The 12,903-nt window shown below is 37.9% G+C and overlaps 1 protein-coding gene across 50 annotated transcripts in view; it reads right to left on the bottom strand.

Moving 5' to 3' along the window:
- Positions 1-12,903, bottom strand: part of SORBS1 (sorbin and SH3 domain containing 1) — a 107,793-nt gene that overhangs the window by 21,542 nt on the left and 73,348 nt on the right. For 34 of the 50 annotated variants that reach the window (XM_087963994.1, XM_087963995.1, XM_087964013.1 and 31 more), the window contains 3 exons: positions 8,037-8,102; positions 6,531-6,632; positions 924-973 (listed from right to left, as the gene is read on the bottom strand). In XM_087963994.1, the coding sequence (XP_087820120.1) occupies positions 924-973; positions 6,531-6,632; positions 8,037-8,102 (218 nt within the window). The remainder of the gene's footprint in view (positions 1-923; positions 974-6,530; positions 6,633-8,036; positions 8,103-12,903) is intronic. The other 16 variants (XM_087964016.1, XM_026672767.2, XM_087964014.1 and 13 more) reach the window with 1 other exon arrangement.

The following is a 12,903-nucleotide window of genomic DNA, read 5'->3' as shown; positions in this document are numbered from 1 at the left end:
AACCTTAGAAAGAGAGGGTATAATGTGAATGTAGCTATAACTGCTGTTCACTGGAAGCCACACTACTTTTTTATTTCTATTTCTGTATTTCTTTTTCACTTTTTTATTACTTTTCCCTATTCTTTTTCTCTTCAATTTAAAATCTGTACTGTTTGTATTCTGTTGAAAACATCTTTCATAAAAAATATTTTAAAAATACTGCAATATCAAGTACACAGACCAGAACAGGAAATAATACATTGCATATGAAGGGAATAAGAAGTCAACGTATATAACCCAAGATTTTCAGACTATCTCTACAAGCGCATGGAGAACAGATAGGAAGACCTAGATGTATGAATACACAAAGGACAATATAATTTGTAGGGCGGGTACACTTCAGAGTAAAATGCAAGCCTTGAAACTTATGTCAGTCCTTTAAGGTAGGCCAGGTCAGGAAAAAGACACCGTAAGGACCACTGAAACGCTACTTCATAATAATAGGGTATAATAAAAAAATCTTCAAAGCCTGGAAGAATCTCTCTTCCCTTTCCCCCACCTTATACTCAAGAGAATTAAGGCAGGTCAATCTTAAGTTTCTATCTCATCTCCTTGTTTCTTTCGAGGCTAAACAGGCATTGCTTATCTGAGCAGTATGGTTTGTGTTGCACATCTGAGTCCAAAGAAGTGGTTTTTTTTTTTAAAAAAGATCAACCCTAAACCTTTTATTCTAAATTTTTCAATTAATACTTTCAATGTCTTTTGTTCATATTAAACTTTAAGCCACATGGATGAACAATTTCCATTGCATCCCACAAATTTAAGGAAAGGACCCATGCAATTGCTATCCTAGTATACCATGAACAACCCTGTAAGACCTAGAGGTGTATTTCCAACACTGCAAAACATGAACTGAAGCATCAAAGAGATATTTCAAAACTTACGGAGACATATGCTCTGAAAGGGTTTCCAGTGGTGGAGAGCTTGCTGCATTCTGCAAGAATCCAGACAAAGAAGCAGTTACTAAATGTTAAAGTTAAATGTTAAAACATATAGCAGTTACTTTATGTTAAAGCAGAAGACAATATATTATTAACCTCTATCTAGAGGTCAGTTGTTTTTTTATTATCAGATCTTATGCCAGGTTGCGAAATAGCTAATAATCTGGATTTCCCTCATCAGAGAAAATTCATAGCATCCATACTGTAGACATAAAGCTTACTCTTTTGCCTGTGAATGTTTTACTAAAACTCTAAAGGTAAATAAAACAAATTATTGTTTATACCAGTGGTTCTCAATCTGTGGTCTGCGGACCCCTGGGGACTACAATGTGATCACAGAGGGTCCATGAAAAATTGTTCTGATTTTTTGCAGTAAAATCTGAATGAACAAATAAACAAATGAAGGCAAAACAGAATGGGAAGTAGAACAAAATCTTAGTTTTTGATGCTTGTTTTGTAAAACTTGGCTTTTTTAACCTATTGCCCCAGTTAAAAACAATCAGAGGTATAAATCAGCTATGACAGTAGCTGCGTTTGGTATTTCTGCACACGTTGAGAATGTGCGTGTGAATGATGCTGAATGGCAAAGAGAAAGCATGTCGCATTTCTTGCTGTCACACAGACTAGCAGAGACCACGGGGCAGAGAAAGCCAAGTCAGTCACTGACACTGTGAGTGAGCATTTGGACCAGTTTTGTAATCGTCTTCAAGTTCTGCTAACCATTTGGTTATCGTTCACGAAGGTGGTTTCTCGATATTGCTGCAGTGGATTTCATGACAGCACACTTCAGCTTAGCCTCAGGATGGCTGAATTTGAAACGTAAAGGGACTGAGGATGATGAGCCTGCATCCTGTTCAAAGCAAAGTGAGGCTTCCAGTCATTTTATAAAGTATCACCGTTATAGCAAGGAATATCTGTCAACTGTCTTCACATGTACAGGTCATGAGGACAAGCAACTATCACTATGTGTGTTGTGTTACAAGGTATTGTCCAATAGGTCTGTGATGACTGGATGCCACTAGCTCAAGGCGGCCAGCAGGGGGCAGCCTTCTTGCCACCGCCAAGTCACCTCTGCCAATGATGGTGCCATCATTTCTTCGCAAGACATCTCAGCACAGGAAAGTCACTGCGAGGTAACTCACTGCGGGTGCTGAATGGAGAGCCGGACGAGCAAGCAGGTGAGCTGGCTGTCAGGGGGCAACGGTGCTGGGCTCTGGATGGAGGCCGGGTGGAAGGGCAACCGAGTGGACTATCAGAGGGCGGTGGTAGGTTGGCTGCGCCACTCTACAAAGTGCTGCAAGTGCTGCAAGGTTTTTTTCCTCCTAAAGTGCTTACAACCCTGAGGCCTTTAAAAAAAAACCTCTAAAAGGTTTTTTTTTAAGCCACAGGGCTCTGCCAAATTTTTTTTTCTATAGTGCTGAGGTGCTGCGAGTTTTTTTTCTAAAGTGCTGAGCCTCTACAACAGAGATGTCAAACTCATGTCGTCATGGCGGCGTCATATCACATATCAGGACTTTTTCCCCTTTGCTAAACCCAGCGTGGGTGAGGGCCAACATGTGACTTATCTGGCCCGCAGACCAGGAGTTTGACAGCCCTGCTCTACAAAGTTTTTTAAAGCCCTGTGCCTTAAAAAAAAAAAAAAAAAAACACTGTACAGAGCCTCCTCTGCACTTTAGGGAAAACACTGGCAGAGCCACGGGGCTTTAAAAAAACAACCTTGTAGAGAGGTGCAGCTCAAGGCTCGGAGGCAACAGCCGGGGGTGGGGTGTCCAAATAGGAAGCCCCTGCCTGCTGCAGCCTCCCTGCCCTCTACCTCAACCCCTGCTGCAGCCAACTGCCAGTTTGGAGTTTGGGACCAAATCAACCTACTGCCTCTGCCCTCTGACAGGCCACTCACTCACCCCCCGGCCCATCACCACTGCCACCACTGTCTGACAGCTCACTTATCCGCTTGCTCATTCAGTTCTCTATTCGGTGCCCGCAGTGAGTTATTCCCGCAGCAACTTTCTGGTTTTGTGATGTCCTGCGAAGAAATGGCAGCAGCGAGTTAGCAGAGGTGACTTGACGGTGGCGTGAAGGGTGCCCCCTTGATGGCTGCCCCAAGCTAGTGGCATCGACTCCTCCCATTCCGCTGTCCAACGAGGCTATGAAACCATCAAGATTGTGAAGCCATCTAGATACAAAACATAAGGCACATGCCACAAAGAACTTTTTTTTCCCCCAAAGCAGGGAATATGTGGTTGGGAAAAGTAACAAAATGGTCAAGAAAAGATCGAAACTGGTTGTTACAAAGAAAATGCAGTGAGGGCCTCATTTGAAGTTTCTCAACTAATAGCAAAACTCAGAAAGCCACACACACTATAATTGAAGAACTTACATTACCTGCTGCAATAATCATGATTTCTGCACTAATCAGCAAGCAAGCTGCCAAGGAACATTTCATAATAATACCTTTGTCAGATGACACAAATGACACAAGAGGCGAATCGATAGTTTGTCAGCCATATTAAAGAACAATTATTAGAAAGAATTCGCCTATCCCCCTACTCTGCACTGCAACTGGACATAAGCATGGACATAACAAACAAAGCAACCTTGCTGTGTTATGCTAAGTATCAGCATGAGAGAAATGTTTTTGAAGACATACTTTTCATCTCCTTGTTCATTTTCTTTGTGGAGGAAGCGTTCAACAGCTTAAACAAATTCATAGTATCTCATGACATGGACTGGTTGAAAAGCAATGGAATTAACACAGACATTGCTGCGCGAGCAATGTCAAGAAAGCTTATTGGGCTTATAACATGTATTAAGGAAATCGTGCCATCAGTTATTTGGTATTATTGTTGCAAACATAGAAGAGCCATAGTTGTTAAAAAGATCCCCCAAAAACTAAAGAAGGCCTTTAACGAATCAGTCAACATTGTCAATTTTAAAAAAGCAGATTACTGAATTCAAGACTATTTGAACAGCTTTGTGAGGATATGGACAGTGAACATCAGCAACTTCAGCTACACTATGATGTTTGTTACCTATCACGAAGTAAAGTTTTGTCGTGCTTTTGAGAACTGAGAGATAAGATTATTCCTAATGGAGAAGCAATCATTTGACAGGTTTTTCCTGATTAGTCAAACTGGCATATCTCTCAGATATCTTCACCCACTTAAATATGCTGAACTTAAGTCTTCAAGGAGAAAAGAAAAGATCCATAAACAAAAATATATGGTAACTGAACGCAGATAAACAAGGGGGGAAGGTGAGCAGAATTGTAAAAACTTTTCATCAAATGTTTGTGTAAAAATTGAATTCAGAATTAGCACATCAAAATACCCTAAAATGGGCCATCTGAGAAAAAAGAATGTTGATACCTTTTAAAATTTGTATGGAATCATTGCAATAGAGATATTATAGGTCCATCCGTATTAACAGATTAACTCATTTCCCAAATTTTCTCCAAATTTGAAGGAAATTTGTAAGAACATTGAAAAAAATATTTGATGTGCTTTAAATCTTGAGTTGTGTCCTGGTGGTCCATAGCCATGGCCCATGGCCACAACAGGTATTTAAAAGGGGTTCGTAGTCAAGAAAAGGTTGAGAACCACTGGTTTATACCACTTTGGAACAGCTTACTCACATTAATAAGAGAAACGATTTCTAGAGAGAAAATTTGATCTCCTACCTTTGAAAAATGAGGAAATAGTATGGCTATAACCTACAGGAAATCCATCTTTATTGAGTCCTCCTTTAATGAGTATTTGCTAATCAAGTGGTGGCAGGTCATTTAAGGGTATTATCACTGCACTGGCCCTCCACCACTTTAGCGTTCTTGTTCTGGGGAATTTTAGAATTTACTGCCCAGTCAAAAGCAATTCTATATTTCATGCTTGTTACAACACAAACATGGCTGTATCTGGCTCCACACACGACACAGGACGTGTGCTGGATTTAATATTCAGTTCACGGGAGCCAGTGATTTGAAAATGCAGCTTGTTTAGATCCACATAGATCTAAACCACCCAGATCCTTTTCTAGATAGTTTGTCTCTCTGCATTGCTACCAATTGTCTGCTCTCTGCACTGCTACCAAGCACCATTTAAAGCTGTATTTATTGATTCGTCTGAATATTTTTTCCTGCTTACAATCAGGAAACTCTCAGCGTGTTACAATCCAGATAATAAAATACCCCGATGCTGATCTTAATGGTCTAAACCAGGGGTCTCCAACCTTGGCCACTTTTAAGACTTGTGGCCTTCAACTCCCAGAGTTCCTCAGCCAGCTTTTAATGGTTAATTGTTCAATATTATTATACTGATAATGTTTCTATTGTGGACTTCATCTGTTCTTAACATGTAGAGTAATGTTTTATACTCTGCATCATTTACTGTTAGAATCTGCTTTAAATATTTACACAAAACAAAAAGACAAGGATAAGTTCAATCAAATATTTGAGGTCAGCTATTTGTTTAAATAAATACATTTAAAATTAATCAAATACAGAGTTTAGGTATTAAAACTAAATTGAACTTCTACAAGCTGGAAATAAAAACAACTTGGCAATACTATCTCTCTATATTTGTCTAGCAGTATATAAAAACAAAATAGCTTCTGAGATGCTAATTGGGGAAGACTGACTTGAAAAAAAGTAAACATGCATTTAAAAGTCACTATTTTACAGGATCAGCAGAATGGTCACTTAAAGCACAGAAATTATGAATGAATAAGGAAGTAACAAACTTCTATTCAAAAGATTTCTGAATGAATGTGTTCATTGTGGCATATATTAAATCAGAAAGGAAAGGAAGGTCAGATTCAAACAATGGACACAGAAGCCCTAGGGCTCATTACAGCCCTTCCATCAACCTTTTGTCTCATGTGAAAATGGAAAGATTCAATGGAGCACAGGAGGTGATGAGAAATGGTGATATTTCCTTTCAATGGACAACAGATTGTCCCAACTGCCAAAGTGGAGCTAGGAATCTCCTGACATACAAACAGCAGTGCCAGTCATCTTGCAGATTTTATAGGTTTTCCTCATTAGAAAAATGAAGGGGCAAAAAGGCCCTTCAGATTGGAGGCAGGTTTCCACGTCACAGACATTGTCAGGAAGTAGTCATCCCTCTTGCAAATTAATAAAGATGTCCTTATATTCAGACACAGTTGAAAGCAAAGTAGGAATCCTTAACCTTATTATTTCCTTGGGCAGACTCTGATTTCTCTTACACCAGAGAAATGTACATATTGAGAACTGGGTTTCCTTATTCTTAAATCCAGAATTTCTGAATTTTACTTCTATCTGCTATTAGCCTTCCTCTGCCTCACGTTGCCCTGTTCTCTGGTTGTTCACAACAACCACCATCACCAAACAGAAAATGGCAAGGAAACAAGAGAATGTGCAATATGATCTGGACATAGTTTAGGATTGTATCTGAACATGACTACTACATGCGACTACCGATTACTATTAATTGGGGAATGGTTAGCATACTATTGCTTATAAGAACAGGTGATATCCATCTCCACTATGAAGTTTAGAAAACAAGCAGCGTGAGATACCTTCATTTGCTTTTGATCTGGGGCTTGATAAAGCTTCTCCATTTTATCTATATCTGCATCTAATTCAGTATGATAGAGGCAGTGGTTTTTTCCTGGATCAACCTGGTTAAAAAGGAAAAGGAGGAAAGGCTGAAGAATTGACTGACACTTTTAATAAGAAATTATGCCATACATACGACAACATTTGAATACTTTCTACGTATTCTATTACGCTTAGAAGGTTCACTGCTGAAATTTTCAAGATCAATTTTCTCCTAATTTTTATTAGAAAATAAATTTAAAATACATTCGTACTAGAAAAAATAACTGCATATCACAAAAATAAAAGATGCTCTGATGTAGCAAAGATTACAATATTTTGGAATATATATATATATATATATATATATATATATGTAGATTTTCACGGGTACAGGTATGTAGGTCTAGGTGTGTTCAGGTCTTTTCCCATGTAAGATTAAGACTATCTTGGCGCGTTTCGGCGAGGTCCCACTTGCCATCCTCAGGCTGGTGCTTTCGGCCGTGCCAGTGCAAGCAGTGTGTGATCGGAGCTGCCGTCTCTCTATAAATACTGGCGGGGGGGCTGGTGTGCTGGGCTGGTTGGCTGTGCTGCTGCCTCTTGATTGGTTGATGGAGTTGATGTTGGTTTAATGGGCTGTGTGATGGCCTTGTGAGTTTTGTTGTGGAGATTAAAGCACAAGATCCAGGATATCTCCACAACAAAACTCACAAGGCCATCACACAGCCCATTATACCAACATCAACTCCATCACCCAATCAAGAGGCAGCAGCACAGCCAACCAGCCCAGCACACCAGCCCCCCAGTATTTATAGAGAGACAGCAGCTCCGATCACACACTGCTTGCACTGGCATGAAGCCGAAAGCACCAGCCTGAGGATGGCGAGTGGGACCTCGCCGAAACATCGCCAAGATAGTCTTAATCTTACACGGGAAAAGATCCGAACACACCTAGACCTACATACCTGTACCTGTAAAAAAATATATATATATATATATATATATATATATATACTATATAATATATATATATATATATATATTATATGTTTTGTTGGTACTTACATGTATGGTATTCAGCTTTGTTGGGTATTTTCCCACGTCATTATAGTTGTGCTTTTAAAGTTGTAGCAACGTTTCAGCAGAATCTCATCTGCCATCATCAGGCTTCTGTATTGTGTTCGTCTGTGTATGTATGTCTTCAATATAGAAGCCTGATGATGGCAGATGAGATTCTGCTGAAACGTCGCTACAACTTTAAAAGCACAACTATAATGACATGGGAAAATACCCGAACAAAGCTGAATACCATACATCATTAAGTACCGAAACTTACGAATATATATATATATATATATATATATATATATATATATATATATTCAATTAAATTCAAATCACTCCAATTCAAGCACTGCTACAGATGAAAGATAAGCTCTAATATATACACACACAACTATATTGCATACATTATATATTTAAATTACCTTTCTATCCTCTCTAGTAAGGATAGAGCAATCTCCAGGAGTATAATCCCATATCTTTTTTGGAGGCTGATGGAAAGCAGAGGAGGAAATGAGGAAATGAAGATAAAGAAAGACATCACAGAGAATATGGAAACTCAACTAGTGCAGAAAGAGTATATTGGGGGAAATTGTGTCAACATCAGAAATAAAAAGTGAAAAGAAAGAGGAAGTAAACCTGCTCTAGAACAACCATAGATTATAGGAAGGAAAACTGTGCAGCTTGTCCTGGTTTGCTTGAATCAACAGCTTTATAACTACTACAAATCTCTATGATCCTTGTAGGGACAGTAGTTTGTCAAATACAGTTTGGTAATCATTTCAAAAAGATAATTTTTTCCCCAAAAGAAAAGCAAACAAGTATATTTATACGATGTATAATTGTACAATGTACAGTATAGTTCCATTCTTACATATTCTTCACCAATAGTTTGTCTACTGTACCTTACACAATATTTTCTATGATTCAAAGAAGTGCATTTCGAGATGGATGAGACGCCATGACGTTATTTTCAAGATTCCAGAGACATTAGGGTTAAAAGTTTCTGACTTGTAATATTAGGAAGGCTTGAGAGAAGAATATAATTATACAGGAGAGATCATAGTGCCCTTAGTCCTGTTTGTTCTAGTGTGATCCTCAGGAGTTTGTCTATATCAATTCTTGAATATGAAGAGGATTTATCAAATATCAAAAAGTATTTGTCCCAACTTCCTCTCTCATAAGGACTTTAAAAAATATTGTGCAGAAATCTTTTAAATTGGATCAAGAAATAAATCTTGCAAATATGTAGCTTATTCATTGAATAATTGCTCAAAAAACTCCAATCAAAAGTATCCAGGTTAGTTGGTAGCTACTCAAACAATCATCAAATCATCATATCATATTTAAAATACCATTTTATTACTTTTCAAACAATAATGTGATTAAAAATTCTAATAATGGTTAGTTATTACACAGTGAATTAGCACTGGATTCTCTAAAAGCCCGATTTTTTTTTCTTCAAAAAAATGAATATTTACTACTACAAATCTATATCTATAATTTACCATGGATATTTGGAAAAGCTGGAGATAGCTTTCAACACTTTATCTTTTCTCCCTTATTCAGAGGTGGGATCCGACCGGTGTAACTACTGGTTCGGTGATTTTACGTTTTGCGCGCACATCATTTCTTGTGGAAGTATTTTATAGAATTGGTTTTGAAATCCTCTGAATAATCAAATCTTGGGTTGTCTGTCATTTTATTTGAAAGTTGAATCTTTTCTCCATAAGCTTTACCAAATCTCATCCATTGCCACCATTAAATTTTTTGGTGAATAGTTCTAATACTTACTGAAGTCTGTACAATCTACTGTTATACTACTACTGTAAAAATCTTGTGTTTGTTTGTAACCTTCAAGCACATCATAGGGCAACCATTTTTGAAGCAAGGTACTTCAAATGGGTTAATTTACAACCTCCAAAATCCAGGACCTATTATTCCTACGGAATTGAAATTTGGAAAAGCTGTAGCCCCTTCACTGCTGCAGTTAGCTTTAGTTGTGTGAACATCACTTCCACTGCCAGCTTTGCACAAGGAAAATCAATGAAGAAGCCAGCAGAAAGTTGGAAGTTCCAGGCAAGCAGACAGGTAAGGGGCTTCTGCCAGGTAGGGAAGGAGAGGCTTTGCGGAGTGATGACATGGGGGTTGGGGTGCATGACAGTGATATACAGATTGGTTAGTGTTGGGAGGGTACATGAGTGATAGGAAAGTAAATATCTCTGAAAACTCACATCAAATTATAATGATATTTTAGAATTTTTCTTGAGCATAGAAAACATTCTGGGAGAAGTATTAGGTATTTATAAATGGGCAAAAAAATCATGAAAGCCATGAAAAATCAACCCAAAAGATAATTTCACTTGGACTTTTTTTTCTTTGGATCTATATGCGTGCCTTCAAGTCGGTATTGACTCTTGGACAACCACCTGGACAGTTTTCTTGACAAGGTTTTGCAGAAGTGGTTTGCCATTACCTCCTTCCTAAGGCTGAGAGAAAGTGACTGGCCCAATGTCATCCAGATGACTTTGTGTATAAGGTGGGACTAGAACTCATGATCTCCCAGCTTCCAGCCTGGTGCCTTATCACCTATACCAAATTTGTTTCCCTGACACGTTTTCTAAAATTACATAATATGTAGTAGTTGTCCATGGAGGTAAATATAAACATTGATAGATTTTACCATTTCCAGTTGGCATTCAGTTATTCATTTGCCTCAACAGTTTTAAGTTATGAATTTTACTGTTGGCGTAACTTTGTGCAATAGATTAATTATCAACTTTATTGTTAAAAATATCCAAAAATCAAAGTACATCTTTTTTTGGATCAATCATATTTATAAGTATATGAAATTATTTTGGATGAGGAATCAACCCAACAGCAAAGAACTTTGAAAAACTATACATTGGATAATTTTATACAAATCTATTTTCTATTTCTTAATTACATTAACAAAGCTTTTCCCACAGTTTACATTGGTGTAAACAAATATTCTTTTGGACAGAATTAACAAATAGGAATGTTTGAAGTTTTTTGTTCTCCAATTTGTTTATTTACTTTTCTTTCATTCAATTTATATGGTTGCCCATCTGGCAACAGTCACTATGGGTCACTAACATATGTTAAAAACTCAAATACAACCAAATGAAAAGAAAGTATTTCAAATGCAGCGGTTGGCAGTTCCCTGGGTTGTCCCTTGCCTCTTCAGAAGACAGGGACAATATGTGTCATCCTTCAGGCATTTGGCACTGTACCGAATTCTCCAGAGTTTGAAAGGGTAAAATCAACAGGCTCCTTCATTGTTTTTTGATGCAATTCATTCAGACTTAAGAGATTTAAACTCATTAAAATAATAACATTTCCATCAGTCTCAATCTAGAGTTCTGCACCTTCAACCTGCCCTCGGATTTTCCTGGTGGTATATACAATGTCAAGAATTTCTATAAATTATTTATGAAATATGATGTTCTAACCAGTTTCTTCTAGGAGGTTAAGAAAGGGTCTTACACAGGGGGCCAGTTCATCTTATAATTTGGCTTTCCTAAACAACAGGTGTTCTTATGTAGGCTAATTCAGTTACAGTCAGTTAAAATATCCAAATACTATTACTTTGTTTCTTGAACGATAGGATCCTGGCGAGCTTTCTGCACAGCAGTACATAATTTTACATATAGTGAAGAAAACTACTCTGTTTATACCGAAGTGCTTGAAACGATAAAGAGAAACTGCGACTTGCCAGGTATCTTTCAGTAACATCGGTGATTTTGCACAGCAACACATGGACTGAAAGGGCTGGAGGGGAGATGGTTATCTGTGGACTTATCCGCATTAAGACTCACAGCTGGGACTAAGATATGCCCCTTCATGCTACTGTATATATAAGGCGTTCACTAAGGAGCATTTCACTGCTACAAAAATATTTCAGGCCTCAACTTAACTCCAGCCTTGGACTCCCATCTCCTTGCACTTTCCTGACTGTACTCTGTACTGCTTACCTCCTGCAAAGTTTACTTAGATTTTTTGATGCTGGAGTGGTTCTCAACCTTACTCTTTTCTGGCCTTCATTGTCCTTAAGCCTTAAAGTGGGAAAAAAAAAGGTTCTGTTCTACATCTGTCAGAAACCACTTTGAATGATGTGTCTACTTCCGGGCCTCACTTTTTAAAAAGAATTTGGAGACGTAACCAAAGATAATAAAGGCGATCAGAGAACAGAAAACTCAATTGTGCAAGATGAACTATGAGAACTGGGTATGTTTAGAGGAGAAAAAACTGGATATGACAGCATTCTTCAAATACCTAAAATAATGTCACGTAGAAAAATCCAGTACATTTTTAATCTTAAGAGTGCAGATTGTGGAAGTTGAATAGCAGAAAATGCTTCTACAAGGGTAGTTCATCAATGGGATCGAGTTATCTGAGCTTTCATTTGCTAGGTTTGTTGCAGTAATGGCTGGATATATACCGGTATTTGCTTGGGATGCTCTACTTTCAATTGCTACAACGGGCAGTAGATTAGACCAAAGGGTCCTCTCCAATTATATGACTCTGAGACTATATTCTTCTTATGAAGAAGTAAAATCTGGGAAAGCAAGTGAAGCTTTTTGGGGTTTTGCAATGGTACTGACTTTGAACAAAAGAATAGATGAAAGGGCAATAAAGTTACTGGTTTCATTGTTGTCCACAACTCTAATAAATACTAGATTAGCACTTGTTAAACCTAGCTTTTCAATATTTGGTCGCAACTTCCATCTTTCTGCTGTATACAATGTTCTCTGTTTGCTAAGTTCTAGCTTTCTGTTCTTCAAAAAGCTACCTACTTGTGGCTGTTGAAGTCAATTTGATTATTACCCTTTTCAAAAAGCAATACTGATGCCATGTGCCGTGGCTGATGATGGAGCTGGGGAATGGGGTACTTCAAGGAATGCTGTTATCTATAATTTGGCTCAGCAGTTTATTTTCAAGCCTTTTGCCTTGCATTCATCATAGTGAGTAATCTGACATAATTTCCCTCTTATATCAGTAATGGATTTTTTCACCCCCGATTGAAAATTCAATTTCACCATTCTTCAAAAGTATCAAGTGGATTCTGGACAAAACAAATTCCAAATCTGGTTTCATTTCATTTACATTTACTTAAAAATAAGCCAGTAGGATATCTAGAGAACATTTGCTAAAAGTTTCTTCTTTGAGGGAATGTCACTGAGAGTCCTGAGGATCATAAGCCTTCTTGGGAAGGGCCTCACCTTCAAGGGATATCTGATCCTCCTCCATGTTATTGCTCAGACCGGTCCA

This window comes from Notechis scutatus, chromosome 4 (assembly GCF_049901735.1).
Source record: "Notechis scutatus isolate UNSWTSFEM ecotype Mainland chromosome 4, rNotScu1.2, whole genome shotgun sequence".
Lineage (NCBI taxonomy): Eukaryota > Metazoa > Chordata > Lepidosauria > Squamata > Elapidae > Notechis > Notechis scutatus.
Note: the sequence above shows the minus strand (reverse complement) of the source record. Positions and strands in the feature narration are given on the sequence as shown.